Source organism: Dryobates pubescens, chromosome 30 (assembly GCF_014839835.1).
Source record: "Dryobates pubescens isolate bDryPub1 chromosome 30, bDryPub1.pri, whole genome shotgun sequence".
NCBI classification, from domain to species: Eukaryota; Metazoa; Chordata; class Aves; order Piciformes; family Picidae; genus Dryobates; species Dryobates pubescens.
Window position 1 is genome coordinate 7,400,219 of NC_071641.1, and position 19,836 is coordinate 7,420,054.

The 19,836-nt window shown below is 46.4% G+C and overlaps 1 protein-coding gene across 2 annotated transcripts in view; it reads left to right on the forward strand.

The window, feature by feature from the left end:
• INPP5A (inositol polyphosphate-5-phosphatase A) overlaps positions 1 to 19,836 on the forward strand; it is a 262,105-nt gene that overhangs the window by 133,827 nt on the left and 108,442 nt on the right. For both annotated transcript variants that reach the window (XM_054174722.1, XM_054174723.1), the window contains exons 5-6: positions 5,937 to 6,000; positions 10,638 to 10,741. In XM_054174722.1, the coding sequence (XP_054030697.1) occupies positions 5,937 to 6,000; positions 10,638 to 10,741 (168 nt within the window). The remainder of the gene's footprint in view (positions 1 to 5,936; positions 6,001 to 10,637; positions 10,742 to 19,836) is intronic.

Here is a 19,836-nt window from a genome sequence, read left to right on the forward strand (position 1 = left end):
TTTGCAGCTGTAGGTGCAGGCAGTGGGGACAGCCAAGCCCCGTTGGCAGCCCTGAGCAAGGCCTATCCTTAACAACAGCGCTGCGCGGGATGGCCACCAGTCTCTCCCTGCACTCCCAGCCCTTCCCTAAGGCTTTCCAGGCTGGGATGTGTTTGTATGTTCTGCAACCCCCAGCGTTCCCTAAGGACCATGCTCCCAAGGCTGTCCAGCCTGGGATGTGTTTGTGTGCTCTGTAGCCAGCCCCGTTGATGCTGCAACAGCTCCTAGGAGCTGCCGAAGGAGATGTGCCCTGCCTCTTCCTGCAGTGCTGCATGCAGCTGTGGCTGACCTCGGGAGTGTCAAAGCAGGGCAGGTTAGTTGTGTACAGGGCGGCAGCGGAGTCAAGCGGTTTGAACATCGCTGTGCAGTTCTGAGCTGCTCAGATGCTGAAAGCCTCTATTGTTCATGGCTGTCCCATGTGGCTGGGATGCTTTCTGCTATTTTAGTGGGGGGTGGGGTGTATACATTCATGTCTGTTTACAGTAATTAAACTCCTCTGTGAAGGAGAACATGAACAAATGTGAACGGAGCCAGCAGCAGTGACCGCCTGGTGTTTCCTGATGGCTGCAGGTATCCCTTTAAATTGTGTGCTGTGTAAATTCAGCTTCAGTGACCCTCACTGCATATTATTTTCCAGGCATCTGCTCTAGAAAGGACTGTCCTAAAGAGGGCTTAAATATTTGCAGATTGGTTGACTGACTGTTCTGCAGTCGCTAACAGATGTAGGAGAAGCTGAGAAAGGAAGGTACCGTATGATGATCTAGGAGGTCTTTTCCAACCTAAACCTCTCTATGATTCTATACTTAACTTTTGAGCTTGCAGCATAGTGAAGGCTCCTGCTCACAGATGGGCCTAGAACTTGTGCTAACAGAAGTAATTAATTTCACAGAATCACAGGGTTGTTTTGGTTGGAAAAGGCCTTCAAGACCACCGAGTGCAACCGCTATCTATGTCTGCTAAGCCTGGTGCTAAACCACGTCCCTTAGTGGCAATAACAATTCAGCCACCTCCCTGGGGAACAGCCTGTTCCAGTGTTTGAGAACCCTTTCAGTGAAGAAGGCTTTTCTAATATCCAGTCTCAGCCTCTCCTGGTGCAACCTGAGGCCATTTCCTCTCCTCCTATGACTTTTTACTAGGGAGAAGAGACCGATGCCCACCCTGCTACTATCTCCTTTCAGGTAGTTGTAGAGAACAATAAGGTCTCCCTTCAGATTCTTTTTCTCCAGACTAAAAAAAGCCCTGGCTTCCTGAGCTGCTTCTCACAAGACCTATTTTCCAGACCCTTCATCAGCTTTGTTGCCATTCTCTGGACATACTCCAGCACCTCAATTACTTTCGTGTAGTGAGGGCCTCAAAATTGAGCAAGGTGTGGCCTCACCAGCGCCGAGCACAGAGGGACAACAACTTGCCTGGGGCTGCTTGGTCACCCTGTTCCTGAAGCAGGCCAGAATGTTGTTTGCCTTCTTGGCCACTTGGGCAGATTTCTGTCTCATATGCTTAAAGTGGAACAAATGATAGTTGTCTGTCTTTACGCTTGAAGGTTTGAAAAGCTGAACCGTTTTGAGGCGGTTTATCATTTTGCAATGTGTTTCTGTGTCGTGGCTGCTTGGGAACTGCCTGTGCTGCTGCTGCCACTTGGTGTGCCACCATCTCCTTTGCCCAGAGCATATTGAAACTGGAAATAAGAAAAGAAAGCCCAGTGCTAGGCTTTGAATTAATGCCGTTTAGCTTCACTGTTAAACCGTCATTTTATGGAAAAATAAATTGAATTAACATGATCTCCTCAAGGAATGGGCCCAGGCATTAAGCCCTGGAATAAAGTTTCTTTTTCCTCATGTTTGGTGGTGTTTGGGCAGTGAATTCTAACTGTGCTCCATCACTTTTACAAGTTAACATTATTTACATAAAGCTGATTAAGTCTCTGCCAATGCGGAAGACAGCGATAGCCGTAATTTCCATTCCATTATGGGTTTGCTTCTTTCCCCTGCTGTGCTTAGTATTAAACAGCCAAAGTCTATCCTTAAATGTTGGCAGTATCAGTTCCTGAAACCATGCAGTGTTATTTAATGCCTATCAGGGACTCTGTGTGTACAATTGCTTGACGCTCAGTGCCACAAATGGAGACTATCAAAACCAAGCTTCCCATGTAGTGCTTCAAAATGACTTTTAACAAGGAGATTAAAAACTGAGGGAGTCAAATCAGGATGGTTCAGAAATAAAAGCTGTAGCTTGGTCACAGGTGGCAGTCATACTTTCAGTAGAGCTATGGCATCTAAATAAAACAGGTTTGAGAGCATCTTGATCCTTCTTGGTTTGCTTACTGACGTGTTACATAGAGAAGCTTCAGAATTCATATTCCTGTCACCGAGGTTTAAATTGTCACCTGTCTCTAAAATGGTTTGTGCTGGACTTGGATAGGTCACTATTTCCAAATACTGTTACTCAGTTGGCCTTTGATTTCCATCTCAGCTGTGGGAAGGGGAATTTCAATGGGAGTAGAGGGAGAACAGCTTGCCCCAGAGGTCATCAAACACTGGCATAGAGGCTGCAGAAGGGATGGCAGCCTCCAACCCTGGGGATTTTGTGCTTATCTGGCAATGCACTGAGAAGCCCAGTGGTCAGCCCTGCTTTGGCCAGGGATTGGACTGGAGATCCTGAAGGCACCTTCCAGCCTCCATGATTCAGCTATCCTGAGAAAAAGCAAAGCTTCCTTCAAACCAGTATTTAGATGTCATGGGTAGACTGAACTGGCCACTTATTACCGACCTAGCTCAGGATTTCCTATTCCAGGTTCCCTTTTCCATTTGCTACTATTTAGTAGCTCAGACTTGAAGTATTGAGGATGGTATTTTATTGATATTTACTGAAGCTCATTTTCTTTCTCCTGAAGACTATATAAGAAACTGAAATAAAGCTGTATCCTTATACTGAGTTCTTAAAGACCAACACTTTATATGTGTCAGATTTTGCCCTGTGCCTTGAAGAAAGGGATAGACCAGCTGGGAGGAATTCAGAAGGAGCAGGAGAGGGAAGTATGACTCAGGTCTAGAGAATGTCTTTAATGCACTCTGTTAAGCTGGCAATAGCTTCTGGTAAAATAATCATATTTAACTAGACTCAAAAGCTGAGAACTCATCCAGCTGTTTATGCTGTCCTTTCTTGGTAATGTAGATCTATGCATCACATTCAAGTTATTTAAACTTGATGTAATAGACTGAAAGCTTTTACCTAATGCCATCCCTTTAAATGAGCAGGTAAGAGCTCATCTTTCAGCATCCTTCTCCTTAGAAGTGCTTTACTTCAGAACTGATTTCAGCAGGATACAAACTCCTTGTGTTCAGTACATTGATGTTAAGAATGTATCACAGTATCACAGTACATTAGAGACTGGAAAGGACCTCAAGAGATCATTGAGTCCTGCCAAAGCAGGGTCACTTAGGGTAGTCCACACAGGAATGCATCCAGGTGGGTTTTGAAAGCCTCCAAAGAAGGAGACTCCACAACCTCTCTGGGCAGCCTGCTCCAGGGCTCTGTCACCTTCACTGTAAAGAAGATTCTCCTCATGTTGAGGTGAAATTTTCTGTGTTCAAGCTTGACCCTGTTGTCCCTGCAAGACAAAATAGACTCTTCTCTACCAAAAAAACCTCTCTGTAAACCTATTGCTAGTCAAGAATAATCTCCTTTTTTTCCCCCGTAATCCAAAGGCCAGAGAATGGTGCAAACATAGCTTCAGCCAGCAGCACTGGCTGTTGCTAATGATGGCTTCTTCACTTAGAAATTAAACATCAGGTGGCAATGTTTTTGTCTGGTAGGAGGATTTATTTTGTTCCTGGCAGCATGTCCTTGTTGCAGAACAGTTAACCTTGAGTCCCCTGCCAGAGTGTCTCCTGCATGCTCTGATTTGCCTCCTCCACAGTATCAAAACCAAACCCAGGGACCTAGAAGAAGCGGGCTGGGTCGCAGGGAAGTGTACTCATCAATTAAATGTGTGACAGTGTTTTCTGTTGGATGGACTAATATGTCAAGGAGATGGGCAGGACCTCATGTTTGTGCTTTTGACAAATCAGCAAATGTTTAATCTCTGGATGTGCAGCGCCTCATAAATAATGAATGCAGCAGCCATGGAGCCACAGCACTGCTCTGGAGGAGGGTCTCTGCCAGAAGGGAGGAAAAGACAACATGAAACTGAACCATCCTTTTTCTTTAGTGCCTTGTTGCTTGTACACTTCTCACTGAAAGTTTATCTAGCAGCAGGATGGTTTTTCCTTCCCCTCAACTGTTGTTGAATACATCAGGTGCATTTAAAGGCTCATCAGGTTCTCATCTGAAATGTGTACATTTTGTGTGTTCCACTCTGAAGTCTGTGTACACTGCTTTTTCCCTTCTCACCTAGTTTTCCTCTACTTCCTTCTAATAAGTAATTTTCCTCACTAACTGGGGGAAAGCAATGTATTGTATGGCTGTGAAGAAGCAGCAGTAAGCTCACAGTGTGTGTAGGCGAAACCTTGGCAAGGCTGCTGTGACAGTTACAATTACCCAGATCCAGATCAGCAGGAGGAGCTACAAGTCCTGTCTGAGTTCCAACTATGAGTGCACACTATTTTATTTTCATCAGTATCTCACATTTTTCACGTATTGTGGGCACTAAACTCTGCTTCTGCTTATACTTAGAAGCACATCAGTTCTGCTGGTGTCAACTATTTCATTTTCATATTTTCATATTGCTGTCTACAACTCCCTGAAGGGAGGTTGTAGCCAGGTGGGGGTTGGTCTCTTCTCCCAGGCAACCAGCACCAGAACAAAAGGACACAGTCACAAGCTGCACCAGGGGAGATTTAGGCTGGATGTTAGGAATTTCTTCACAGAGTAATTGGCCATTGGAATGGACTGCCCAGGGAGGTGGTGGAGTCACCATCACTGGAGGTGTTCAAGAAGAGACTGGATTGGGTGCTTGGTTGCATGGTTTAGTTGATTAGGTAGTGTTGGATGATAGGTTGGACTCACACACACACAGTATCACACAGTATAACGAAGGTTGGAAGAGACCCCAAGGATGACTCGATCTCGAAGGTCTTTTCCAACCTGTTCTGTTCTGTTCTGTTCTGTTCTATTCTATTCTGTTCTGTTCTGTTCTGTTCTATTCTAGTGTATCCACAGACCTGAGCCCCTCAGCTGTGCCTCTTCTCTCTCCTGGGCTCAGCAGTCTGTGCCAGTCACTGCCTGGGTGGGCTCCACACCAGCACACCAGACAGTTGCTCTTCAGGTGTGGCCAGTAGAGATGGACACACTCTGCTGCTCAGTCATTGGCCTTACTGTCAAAGCACTGAGGAGTAGGGAAAGCTGTACCAATGTGTACAAATATTCCCAGAGGCCCTGCTGGGTTTTGAGTGCTGGTCCTGCTCTGCACCCACAAAGGCTTTCACTCCACACCTCTCTGCAGGACACGGCTTTCAGAGCTCTTGACTCTCCGAGCCCTTCTCTTGTTCGTGTGCTGCAGACTCCACCAGCATTTGGATTTGCTCTGAGAGTGAAGCAGAAATTGTCAAGCTTTATAAAAGAGTTGTGGGGAGGTGCTGGGTGTTCAGAAGGGGTTATCTGTGCCCCTAGCTGCATCCACTGGCTTGGTATTTCTGACAAGGCAACTTGTACCGTGCCCTTAGCATCCTGCCAGCTGTTGAGGAGCTTCTTTAAACAGCTTAAGAAACTGCAGAGAGGCAACAGAGGAAATCAGCATTTTTATAGATCTTAGAAAATGTAAAAATGAGACATTTTGTTTGCTAGGATTTAATTTCTTCTGCTTTTTTTTGTTTTAAACTGGAAAGCATGCTGCCTTTTTGTCTTCACTTAGCCAAAGCAGATACTTTAATCACTTCTTATTTTATTGTTATTTTTTGCAGGCTCTGGGAAGCTTTTACTTTCTTCATGAATCCTTGAAAAACATCTACCAGTTTGATTTTAAAGGTAAGCAAATGAATGAAATGTTGATTGTCAGCTGGCTTCATGTATCAGGGCAGCTTTCCTCTCAATTTCTCCAGCAGTGGTGCCCAGCAGCTCTTTCCATGCTCTGCAGACTTGTGTAATGCATGCAAGCCACTGATGACAGCCCTTACTTTTCTTACCTTTTATAGACCTCTTAGAAGAAGTCAATGGAGTGGTCATGGGTTGAAAGCTGGTGTATTAATCATTCCTATGCAGATGGACCCTGGGATCCATAGAGATGATTTCAGAAGAACTCTGAATGGCCACAAGGTTCTTCCATGTAGATCAGATATAGGACCAAGACCCTAAATGTCCAGCAGTGATGGTCATTTTGTACAGCAGCTGAGGTGGATTTATGGCTTAAATTACTTGGGAGCAGTGCAGGTCAGCAGGAAGGTGCCATTGTTTTTAACCCACATTGATTCATCAGGTTGGAGGTCTTGCTAAATCTCAGAAGTTTAAAAGTAATGTAGACTATGTGCATTAAATGTTAGAAGTATCACAGAAAATTATTGAATGCTTCCTGAAGTGCATATAGAAAAGATTATACAAAATTTATGTTACTTCAGTGGAGAAGTCTCTCTATATTAGATACCAAAACCTTCTGAGCTTCACTTGGCTTGCTGAACTGAATCCCATTAGCACTACATCTAGCATCCCATTAATTTGAGACACTGCTGAAATGGTGGTAACTATGGAGTGAACTAATTGTCTTAATTATATAGATTCATTTTTTTTTGTTCTCAGTAGAGACAGATCCTCTCTCTGCTTGTGTAATTGAGGGGACAGGATCTTTCTTCCCTGAAATATTTGAGCAGTAGTTCTACATACAGAGTCAGGATAAGTTCTCCTGTCATCACTGGTTTCCATGCTGAAGGAACATTTTAGCTGGAATAGCCCAGCCTCTTCAGAGTAGATTTTCTTTCTGTGAGACCATCCTGGGAAACCCTGCAGTGATGTAGAGACTTCTGATGAGAGGTCATACCTGATCTTCCTCCCAGAAGAGAACAGCTTTGCAGGCACAGGTGATGATAGTGTTAACAGGTGGGCAGTGTGCAGGATGGGAATACTGGAGGAGAGTAGCACTGCTGGGTTACTCCAGCCCATGGGCTGAGCAGCCTGGTGGTCCTCTGTGAGCCACTGCTCAGCCATTTTGCCCCATGAATGGCTTTGTGTGGTAGTGAAACATGAACTGTGTCTGCACACCTAACTCCTGAGCGCACAAACGCATTGCACCAGTGCTGGAGGACCAGTGGTTTTGCTCTGAGTTCCACCTAAAGTTCCCTCCTGCTGCTCACAGATGAGAGGTGTCCTGCTCCAGCAGCATCTCACACCGAGGTGTCCTGCTCTAGCAGCATCTCACACCGAGGTGTCCTGCTCCAGCAGCATCTCACACCGAGGTGTCCTGCTCCAGCAGCATCTCACACAGAGGTGTCCTGCTCCAGCAGCATCTCACACAGAGGTGTCCTGCTCCAGCAGCATCTCAGAGTGAAATGACAACTAGTTTAAAAGAGGAGCTTGCTTTGTTTCTTAATTGTTGTTTCACAGCTTATTTGCTACTTTATGGCTTTTAAAAGAAAATCATAGAATCATTCAGGTTGGAAAAGACCCTCAGCGTCCCCAAGTCCAACCGTTAACCCTATTCCACAAAGTTCACCCCTAAACCATATCCCCAAGCACCACATGTAAATGACCTTTAAACACCTCCAGGGTTGGTGACTCAGCCACCTCCCTGGGCAGCCTGTTCCAATGTAAGAATTAAAAAAAGAAGTGAGAGATTGAACACATCCAAGTGCCAGGTTCTGCACGTTGGCCACAGCAACCCCATGCAGTGCTACAGGCTGGGGTCAGAGTGGCTGAGAGCAGCCAGGCAGAGAGGGACCTGGGGGTGCTGGTTGATGGTAGGCTGAACATGAGCCTGCAGTGTGCCCAGGCAGCCAAGAGAGCCAATGGCATCCTGGCCTGCATCAGGAACAGTGTGGCCAGCAGGAACAGGGAGGCCATTCTGCCCCTGTACACCGCACTGGTTAGGCCACACCTTGAGTCCTGTGTCCAGTTCTGAGCCCCTCAGTTTAGGAAAGATGTTGACTTGCTGGAAGGTGTCCAGAGAAGGGCGGCAACGCTGGGGAGGGGTATGGAGTACAGCCCTGGGAGGAGAGGCTGAGGGAGCTGGGGTTGCTTAGCCTGGAGAAGAGGAGGCACAGGGGAGACCTTCTTGCTCTCTATAACTACCTGAAGGGAGGCTGTAGCCAGGTGGGGGTTGGTCTCTTCTCCCAGGCACCAGAACAAGAGGACAGTCTCAAGCTGTGCCAGGGGAGGTTTAGGCTGGAGGTTAGGAGGAAATTCTACACAGAGAGAGTGATTGCCCATTGGAATGGGCTGCCTGGGGAGGTGATGGAGTCACCATCATTGGAGGTGTTTAGGAGGAGGCTTGATAGGGTGCTTGGTGCCATGGTTTAGTTGATTAGATGGTGTTGGATGATAGGTTGGACTCGATGATCTTGAAGGTCTCTTCCAACCTGGTTTAGTCTATTCTGTTCTATTCTAAAACGGAAGGAAAAAGTGTAGGGAAAAATAACAGATATAAATAAGTAGATACTTGTCCTAGAAAATAACTGCTTTAAGAGTTCAGTGCTTGGTTTGGCTTGGCAAAACTCCCTCAAAGCCCAGTGAGGGGTGAACCACGCACGCACCAACGCGCTTGGCCCAGTCATGATTGGGGAAGAAAAAACTCTTCATAAAAATCAAGGTCCTGCACTGGCTGGGAGCTGTAAGTCACCCACTGTTCTCCTGATAGAGAGTAGAACTGGCCTCCCAGTGCAGTGTTTGTAAAATATGGCCCCAGAGGCTCCCATCTTTCAGAGGAAATGTAAAACTTGCCTCTTCTCTCACCACTATTGACATTTTCACAGTGTATTAAGCTCTTAAATCAGAGGGCAAATCCAAATGGATACAAACGTTCCCTGCACAAAAATCATGATGAAATTCTGGTTCTCCTCCAAAGCATGCAAAAAATAGCTGTTTATGTACAATTCAATATTCCTGGAACATCGCTGTGTCTGTTCAAAATTCGCTGCACAGGGGGCCAGGGGAAAAACAACCACCCAACAGAAGAGTGTCTCTGTTTTTCAGCTCTCAGGAAGACATTTGAGTTGTGAAACGAGGACAGTTTTCTCCTCAGCCTCATGTGTTACATCCTGCAGGCTGGAAGGGGTTAGGTTGCTTTGGCAGTAGTCAGAAGCCCAAAGGTTTGCTTGCGGTGTAAACAGCTGGCAAGTTGTGTGTGCTAAGAGACCGTCACCCCGCACAGCGCTGTGCTGGCTGCAGTGCTTGGATTTACAGGAAGAATCTTCTTCTCTCTGATGTGAAATCAGAAGCAGGGTAGGAGCATTTTTCCTTGCAGATAAGCAAGAAGGCTTGCTTCTTTCCTCCTGCCTTCCCTTCTCAGCAGCCATGTCAATGAGTGGCTGGCTCACACGAGCCACGGTGTGATCCTCAGTTGATGGCTAAGTGCCTCCTTTCCGCCAAGTGCTGCCTTTTGTTTAGGTTCCCACAGCAGAAGCCCTCAGCCCTTACAGTCTCTGCCAAATGCTTTCTGTATCCTGAATGACGTGGGGATCTTTCTGCTGACACTGTTAAACTTTCTGAAAGAGGCACATCCGTCCATGATCTACTTAGAATGATGCCACATTAGTTTATCAGGATATTTGTTTAGCCTTCCTCTGGGAGCCAGATCTCAAAGTGATTGGCACATAAAGAACATGCCAATTTTTCCCCCTCCCTGATGATCTATTGCTACATTACTGTAAATGCTTCCTCAGATCATATAAAATACTTTATCTAGACAAAGCAACAAGTTTTGTCTTGCTCAGTATTTTCAGCAGGTATCCAGTGGAATTGGACAGTTCCTGGCTCCCTATAGTAGTTGTCTGGGAGTTTTTCTCCTCTGCATTCCTAGTCAAAACTCAGTGCATTCAGGTAGGTCCAGCTTAGCCATAGCTGTAAGATAGCTGCCCCAATTGCTGTGTTGGAGGAGTTTGGTAAATTATGTCAAGCTCTCATCTGGAGGGATGCCAATATCGTGGCCTGATCAGAAAAGGGACTGTGTATGACATGGCTCCTGAAGCAGAACCTATTGTTCGTGAGCTCTATAGATCCACAGATTGATTGGTTAGGGCTGCAAAGCTTGTGCCATCTCTGTCTGTGAGGTAACCATGCCATAAAGACTTTGGGCAGTGATATGTTCTGCTGCAAGCACAGCACCCACTGCAGCTTTCAATCCATGTGCTGAGAGCCAGAGGTGGATAATCTGCAATCACAGAAGCACACGTTTAGGATCATGCAGTCCAACCATTACCTAACTCTATCAAATCTTGTGTTAAACCATGTCCCTCAGCACCATAAGGAAGAGGTGAGTGGCTGCAGGTTCACAGAGCAGTGGATACAAACAAGTACCTTTAAAGACACTTAATTTAATGCTCTCTGGATTTCCCCAGTGCATGTCTTTGCTAAGACCCTTCCACCTGTTTTGCAGATGCCACTGCTTTGCCACGGAGTGCTCAAGGTTGCTTATAAATATATGTGTGGTAATTGTGGTTTTGGTTTCTGTCTCTTCTTAGCCAAGAAGTATAAAAAGGTCACTGGGAAAGAAATCTACTCAGATACTTTAGAAAGCACACCCATGCTGGAGAAAGAGAAGTTCCCACAGGATTATTTCCCTGAGGTACGTATGATCTGTGGAGCATTCCTGGTTACTGGTTATGATTCTGACTTCCTCTGGTTGCTTGAGAGGCAGCTCTTGGTGAGCTCATGAGGTCAGAATCAAGTCTTGGCTTTTTGTTTGTTGGTTGGTTCTTGACACCTAGAATACCTGCTCTAAGACATCGCATTGCTTTGCCAAATTCAAGTGGAGGCCTTGTGAATCCTTGTGAAGGATGGAGGTGGTGATGGAAAAAAAGGTTGGTTTGTTCATCTAAAACCAAAGAAACAGCACAGAGTGCCAGCTGCAAGTCTGCTTCAGAGGGGTTTACTCATTGGCAGGGTGAGGCACCACTTTGAATGGATTCCATTGGTATTCTGGGGCAGCAGCTCTGCCCTCCTGGTCTCTGCTCAGCACAGCCAGGTGCTGCTGTGGGCGATGCAAGTACAGAGGGAAAGATGGTTTGTTGCTGGGGCAAGAATACTCCTTTAACTTGAAAAGATACTGGTGTTTTCCCCTGAGCCTGCCCTTACATACCCCTGGGGTTTGTGTTTCTGTGAAGAACTAGGGAATGCTGCTTGTTGGGTGGTGAAGGTCTTGTCCAAGCCAGAAACACAAGCTGAGGACTTTTCTTCCACTGCACCTGCAAGTGCCATTGCACATGCAGTCTTTGCTTGCAGTTCTCTTCTGTGGTGGTTAATTTGCTCATTTTTAATTTCTTAAGAGAGCATCTAAAGCATGGGTGTTTAATGGGGAGTGTTTGCTGCAAGCCAAGTGCATAAATCTATTGAATGCCTGTAACATTTGTGGATCAAACAAGCATCTTACTACTTTAATAATACTATTAAATATCCTTAAATGAGTGTCTTAGAGATATTTGCATAGTGCATGAGCACTTGGGAAAGCACTGCACAAATCATTAGGGGGTTGTGGGGTGTAGGTTATTCTGCTTCTTGACTCAGACACTGAATTATTTATGTTCTGTGTCTCCATACTGGAAGGGAAACTGCCTTTGACATAATTTGACTAGCTTTTATCTCCTGTGAATAAACACCCTAAGTACCTCTTTGCAGGCAGGTGCTCTATCATCCTGAAGGAAGCTCAGGCATTGCTCAGGTGTTTGTCTTTCTCCTCCATCAGCAGGAGGCTGCAGCAGTGAGGGTGATTGACAGCTTGAATAGGGAATGAGCAGCGCTCACTGCTGAGTGATGTGATTGCAGTGCTGAGAGCAGGAGCAGCAGCCTGTGAGAGCTGTTATCATGCTTAACAGCAATAGCCCAAATTATGGGCTGCTCACTGATACCCAGGAAAAGTTATCTCCAGCCTTACTTCACTGCTCTTGTTCCATCGTGGGACTGGTCAATTTGTAACTTGCTCAGCATTCTTTATTGCCACCTCTTACATGGACAGTTCTTCAGTCTCTTGGAGAAATGGTGGCATCCAGTGGCTTTCCTGCCCTGTTTCTGGAGCAGGGATTGTGTCATTCCACATGGGTGCTCAAGGATCAGTTGTGTCCATGTCTGGTTTTTGAGCAAGAGCTTCTCCACCCAGCACACCCTGCAGGACTTCTGCATCCAGAAGCCAAGCAGCAGCTAAATACCTTCACACCATTCCCATTCCTTACATCACCTTAAATGGCTTTTCCAAGGAGAGAGCACCATATTCAGGTGTTGTCAGGGGTCTGTTCACCTGGAGCATGGCTAAATAGGAAAAGGGAAAATCCACCACTGCTCACAGTTAAGCTGTGAATGAACCCCTGGAGCAGCTTGGAAGTTCTGTTCTGTTCCTGCGTGCAGCACAATCCCTCATGATAGCGCTGGGCAAGACCTACAGGCCAGGCTGGAGGGCTTACATGCTTCACACAGTGGGAGAGGAAGGGGATAGCCAGGACTGCAATAATGCAGCTAATGACAGAGCATGGATGTTCACAGCTCTGTGACTTTCATGCTCAGTGGCCGTGCAGCCTAGCACAGACCAAGCCAGAGCGTTGTCCGTGTGGCCTGAAAAGGGAGACAAAATAACTGTGGCGATTTTTGCACTACACTGTTTCCCAGTTTGGACAGAAGTCCAAAGGGTCTCCCAAGCACACACAAGTGCTGCCACGTCAAAACCCCAGCAGTGACATAGTTTGGGTTCCCACAGCCCATAGTATCATAGTATCAGTCAGGGTTGGAAGGGACCACAAGGATCATCCAGTTTCTCCGCTTAAAGCTAAATTAATCTTGTTACCGCCGCTTTTCTTCCGCGACAAGTGTTGGTAATCACAGTGCTAATTAAAAGACCCACAAAACAATGTGTGCTTTGAAGGTCTGAGTTGACACAGCAGGATGCATGAGCAGCCTCTCTGTCCAAACAGTACATTTACATGCCCTTGCGTGGTTTAGCCAGGCTTCTCCTATCACAGTTACAATGTTTTCGGTGAGAAATGCTTTCAGACTCATTTCTTTCCTTTTTATTACGGCTGCTTAAGGATGATCTAAAAGTAATTACAATGATTGAGGCATAATGCAATTCAAAATAATTACAGCCCACTGCATATAAAACTAACAAAACTTTCTGTCTTGATTTATGGCTCCTCTTGGCTGGGCCTAAGACTCAAACGATGCCTCTGGGAGCAACACTCCAGATAATGTTAGGCCATTTAAAAAAAAGCAGATTTGTGTAGTCTATCAGGGCTGAGTAATTTTTTTTTTCCCCCCCATAGTGAGAAATTGGTTGTTATCATAGATCACAGATACTGCTCAAAGCTCTTATGAAAGATGAATTAATTTCACTAATGCTTTAATGCAAACCTTTCACGGAGAAGGCTGTATGGTGATAACCTTACTGCGGTCTCTCCTTTCTCAATGATGATTTATGTTGTCTTTTAGTAGATGAAACTGCCTGTATTCACAATCCATCTGCTGGCTAAAGGAATCCTATTAACAGAGGATCTGAGAAGAGACTTAGTGCCATGAGGTGAAAGATGTGGTATCCCCTTTTCTGGGACGTGCAGTAGGGATTCTTTTCCCTATTTTAAAATGTAGATACCTCTCTGAGAGAGCGTACAGATGATCTATATCATCTCTACCTGGTTTTGTGCTGGCTTACAGATGGTGGATCAGCTACTGACCATCTGTTAAAGTCAGAGTACAGATTGTTGCTTTGCAATCTGCAATGAGAAACAATTTGCTCTTTCCTCCCTCCCAAGGTGTACTAATTATTAAACCCTGTTTCCACGAGTTTCTTCTTTCCAAATGCTGTGCTTGGAAATACTACAGCACCTGGGTGAAAGGCTTCTTGTTCAGCTGCAGTGTATGTCTGAGGTGAAGGATGACAGCTTTATACTGAAAGGTGTTACACAGTGCTTCAGCTACGGGCTGCCTTAGATCCAAAGCTCGTAATGTTTGTGTTCTTAGTGTTAAACAGGCATAGGATTAATAATAAACACTGGATTAATAATAGACACTGGATTAGTGATAGACACTGGATTAATAATAGACACAGGATTAATAGTAACTTCATTATTTATTGAAGCTAAAGGAATTAAGTAGCTGTGTTGAAGTTATGAGTGTCCACAGGTAATTTACAGGTTGGGGTGGCAGAACATACAGATCAGCCAATGAAACAAGTGTCAGAGGTGTTCTTGCTTTACTCAGTCTAGACTGAGTACCTCCTCCGGCAGGTACCTGCCCCAGCCTCCTGTGCTGGCTTTTACTTGGGCCAAGGAAAAAGCCAAACCATCATGTTTCCTCCACCACTGTTCCTTTGTGATTATTTTAAGTCCTGTGTTCCAACAATAAGGAAATTTGGCTGTACAGATGAGTCAGTCCTAAGGAAAATCCAGCATCTGACTGCATTCTCCCAGCTAAGGTCAGGCTCATCCTGAGCATGGCAGCAGATACACCCCAAGACTCAGGTTCTGACCTGGTCACTTCATGCAGCCTTGCTGTGGCAGCTCTGTGTCATGTTGTCACTTGGTAGAGTCAGTGTCATTTTGTGGAGTAAGTTGTGTGGTGACTCTGCATCCATGGAAAAAGTGAAATGAGCTTTGGAGTTGCCATCGTGTTTTGGGCTGTGCCTCTGAAGTGTAGGTCCACTGTTTATACTCCTGTCAGCTCTGAATTCTTCTGTTCCAGAGAAAGGAATTCTCACAGGCTTAAATGTTCTTTGGAGAGTGTAGTGAAGTGCAAGAGGGGAGAAGAAGGTGCCTTGTAAGCCCCAAGAAATACAGGCTGGCAGCCCCTCTTGTGCTTTCAAACACATCCCATGATTTTCAGCTGGTTCTGGCAATGACTTACCCTGGAGTGTGACACTTCAGCTGCTTCTAGGGTCTGTCTCCTCTGACATCACATCCTGCCTTGCCCTGTTTGCTGCTGCATGTGGTCTTCTGAGGGTCTCTGAGAGATGAGAAAAGGACCCCTGAAAGCTCTGCCCCACCAGCTGGGGAGGATAACTGACAGCTGCCTAGCAAATAGATACCTAACTTGGCCTTTGCTGCAAGAGTTGAGTCAGTTTTGTGTTTCTGTCTTCTGAAACAACTTCTGGTGAAGAAATCCTGTATGGCTGCTGGTAGGCAACTTCCCTGCTGATGTGTGTAGAGGAGGAAGCTGGCAGCAATTTGCATGTCCCATGGATTTGTATGTAAAAATCAGTAGGGCTAGTGTAAGTTCTGTCACATATTTCTTAGAGTTGTGTGCCTCATGCACAGATCCCTAAATGTGGGCTTGATTTCCTGATAAATAAAGGCTAATGGAAGCATTCTGTGAAAGAGCAAAGGAGCAATTAAATTATTACACTGCATAATAGGCTTTGTCATTAGATAGATTGACTTTGTGTTCTTGAGCTCTTGCCTATACAGCTGGGGGTTTTGGGGTGGGGTGGTTGTTTTTTTTGGTAAGTGCCATAGGTATTTTCATTTGCAGACTTCTAAATTTATGTAATGGCCTCTAAAAATCTTTAGCAGTAAAAACATGATTGATGGTGCTGTTACAGGGCTTGGTGGTGTTCAGAAGGCTGAGTTGGGCCTGAGTTTTCCACGTGCTGTGTTGTATTCTAAAATAAAGGGAAACAAGAAGGAGCTTTGAGCAGCTTGCATGCAAACTCCTAAAAAACCCCAAGAGCACAAGTTCTGTAGTACTGTAGCTGATCTAAGAGAAGAAAGGAAGTAATTGGGGGGCAGGAACTGCTTGCCTGCTTGGTTTTGGTGTAAATTTGTCCTCATCGTGCTCTTTCTCCCGGCTAGTTAAATGTTGAGTGCATTGTGAGTAGGTGAAGCATGGGCTCTTGCACAAGGCTCTTAGGAAGAGTTGTTCTGACCATGGTGCTGTTCACAGAATCACAGAAACATTCAAGTTGGAAAAGACCCTCAGGATATCCCAACTGATATCCCTATTACATAAGGTTCACCCCTAAACCATCTCCCCAAGCACCTCAACCAAACCACCTTTAAACACATCCATGGTTGGTGACTCCACCACCCCCCTGGGCAGCACATTCCAATGCCTGACCACTCTTGCCATGAAAACCTTTTTTTCCTAATGTCCAGTCTAAACCTACCCCAGTCACAGCTTGAGGCCATTCCCTTTTTTTCTATCCCTGATGACCTGTGAGAAGAGACCAGCACCAACCTCTCCACAACGTCCTTTCAGGTAGGACCTTTAGGTGTTGCAAATGCTGAACATCCCTTGGTGCCAGAGTTGTTCCTGCTGCTGCTCGGTGTTCAAGCTGCTGCAGGTGCCAGGCTTGCTGTCTCCCTCTGAGCTGTGGTGTTCCTTTAAGAAGCTGCAATTACACCACAGTCATTGCCACTTCCATACGTCTTTCCTTCATGCCCCTGCTTTGTATGGCTGAATAAACCCTTGCTGGGTCGCTATTTAATTTGATATGGTCCCTCTCAGTAAAATGATGGAGAAAAGATGAATTAAGGCTCTGTGCTAGTCATTATCAATCATGGTTTGTGTGCATTACTTATTGCTCACAGTGCTTTTTGACATTAGCCCTCTCTAACCTCTCTCTTCATGTTAATGTTGTCTGGAGGTCCTTTTACCCGATGTAGCAGAGGTTATTTATGTAGGTGGTGTTTCGAGGGGGTTTTAAAAGGTCAGCACCATCTCCTGAGAGACTCTATTCACAAAGAAAAGCCTGGCAGAATGGAACTGCAAGTTTTCAGGTTGTGATTGTTAGAATGCATTTTTTTGAAGGACTTCTCACAGAGAGGTGAGAGAATTTCAGTTGCACTTCTTAAAGTACATTTTCTTTGCTGGCAAAACGGCCTCTAATAAATATTGCTGCCCTTAAACCCAGGATTTGCAATGGATGTGTGAGAAGACACCAAGCTGCTGTAAGAAATTATCCATTTCTCCATGCCATGGAATATAGATGGTGTTGCAATTAGCTTTCAGTTGGCTTGGATCAGGGTAGGCTTGCATGAAAGAGTGAGGGAGAGGTGCAGCGGATCAGCATATTTCTGTCAGTATGTACTTTATACTGGCATTGCTGGTGTTGGTGAGGTCATCAGTGACAGAATCAAAGCAGAGTCCTGTGGGGTGGCCTGCTGGAGAAGTGGATGGTGACTGACTCGAGCAGGGCTTGGTCCTACACGCTTTGGTTGCACAAAACCTGAAGCCAGTTGTACCTGTGAGCCCCTGGCAGCAGGCAGGGCACATCCAAGGAGAAAGCGATCTGGCTGATGTCACTGCAGGGCTTCTCACTGCCCTCTCAAAAGGCAGTGGTTCCTGGGGGGGTGGTAAAATACCAATGTCACTGCCATTTTCAAGAAGGGTCCTGGGTGGCCTTGCCTCAGTCACGGGAAGGTGATGGAGCAGATGTTCAGGGATGAACCATTGCATGGAGAAGGGGAGTGCTCTGGATGTGGTATGCACTGACTCTAGCAAGGCCTTCGGTTGATGCAGTCTCTCCCAGCATCCCCAAAGCCCAGTAGTGACATGTACTGGGTAGGTGGAGTACAAGAAAGCCAGCCAGCCACCAGGCTCACAAGGTGATGACCAAAGTCCAAGCGGCAGCTGGTTGCTAGTGGTGTCCCTCAGGGGTCAGTGCTGGGATCTGTGCTATTCAACACCTTCATTAACAGCTTGGGCCACAGAATGGAGTGCATGGTCAGCTTTGCAGATGATGTCAGGTTAGGGGAGCAGTTGATATATTGGAGGACAGGGCTGGTGTTCAGAGGGGCTTCAGCAGGCTGAAGAAATGGTCTGACAGGGGAACCTCATAGAGTTCAGCAAAGATTAATGCCAAGCCTGGTCCCTGGGATGGGATAGCACTCACAAAGCAGCACAGGCTGGAGGTGAATATCCAGAAAACAGAAAAGGACCTGGATCTTGTTGGACAGCAAGTTTAAGATGAACCAGCACACAACCTTGGCTGCAAAACCAGCCATCAGCATCCCAGGGGTCCCAGGAAGGGACTCCTCCCTCTATGTGGCACTCCCAAGGCTATGTCACATCTCCATTGTCATTTTTGGGAACCCCTGTGTGAGACAGATGTGGGCAAGTGCAGCAGAGCCACCTCTGGGGTGGAGCACAGAGTGTGAGAGGAGAAGCCAGTGAGCCTGTCTGTGCCACCAGGAGAGGGAGGTGATGGGCAACCACTCTGCTGGCCAACGGGTGCCTCTGGGTGGTGTGCAGCACCAGACCAAGGGGCAGCAGCCCTGTCATCAGCTGCAGCAAGGCACAAACTGACTAAATGTGGGAAGAGATTTCACTGCCAGGGTAAACAACAAAAGGTGGTCCCAGGGGGGCTGTGAAATCACTGTCCTTGCAGGTGCTCAGAACCCAACTGGATGTGGCTCTAAGCAACATGATCTGGTGGGCCCTGCTTTAATGCTACATCTTTTGTGTGGCACCTATTACGCTGGTGAAGAGGAGAAGAGGAAATGCAAAATGACAGCTTGATTGAAGACATTACCTTGGGTCACATCATAGGCTGGGACTGTTTGATTTTTAGTCCTGTGTATTGTTCTTCAGTAATTAAAAGTTCAATATAGTTATTTTTAAGACTGATATGACAGATCTCCCTCCCTCCCACCCACCCCCCTCTTTTTTTTTTTATTAGGATTAGATTTAAGCCAATTTTGAAGGCTTTTAGCATTTAACTTCTCCCGTGGTTTTTGCTTTTGATTGCATGTTGACCTTTTGCCAAATCTCAACTTGTGGCTGTGCTGTCACAATCATCACAGAACCTGTGAACAGAAGAGACCTTTTGGGATTATGGGGTCTGTAGTTCAGCCATGAAAGCCAGGCTGTTAGGTAGGTTTGGTGTACTAGTCCCCCCAGCCAGCCCTTCCCTGACTGACCACTGACCAGAGTGACTCAGGGTCTACAGAAGAGGTGATTTCCACAACAATCCCATGCAGTGCTACAGGCTGGGGTCAGAGTGGCTGGAGAGCAGCCAGGTAGAGAGGGACCTGGGGGTGCTGGTCGATGGTAGGCTGAACATGAGCCTGCAGTGTGCCCAGGCAGCCAGGAGGGCCAACGGCATCCTGGCCTGCATCAGGAACAGTGTGGCCAGCAGGAGCAGGGAGGTCATTCTGCCCCTGTACACTGCACTGGTTAGGCCGTACCTCGAGTACTGTGTCCAGTTCTGGGCCCCTCAGTTTAGGAAAGAGGTTGACTTGCTGGAAGGTGTCCAGAGAAGGGCAACAAAGTTGGTGAGGGGTTTGGAACACAGCTCTACGAGGAGAGACTGAGGGAGCTGGGGCTGCTTAGCCTGGAGAAGAGGAGGCTCAGGGGTGACCTCATTGCTGTCTACAACTACCTGAAAGGGTACCAGATCATGAATTTTGATTCCTTGCATAAAGGTCTTTGTGGTTAGTCACTGCTCCTGGACTGGAGAGGACAACCTCCTTGTCCAGCCCAGTGTTGTAGCAGTGCAAAGCTGATGGAAGTTGGGCAGGAAGAAGCTCCAGCCCTTCTCCAGGAGGGCCAGCAGGGTAGCCTTTCATGTGAGCAGCTGCACTGCAGGTTCCCCTGTGGGTCTGGCAGCAGCATCTGGCTCTGGCAGTCTCTGCAGGAAGGTGCCACAAGCCTGCAGAAAGGTGTTGCTGAACTTGACACCCAAGGTGAGAAATGCTAAAGTTCCCCAAAATCTGAGGCTGTGCATGAGTTTTGTAGACAGTTGGT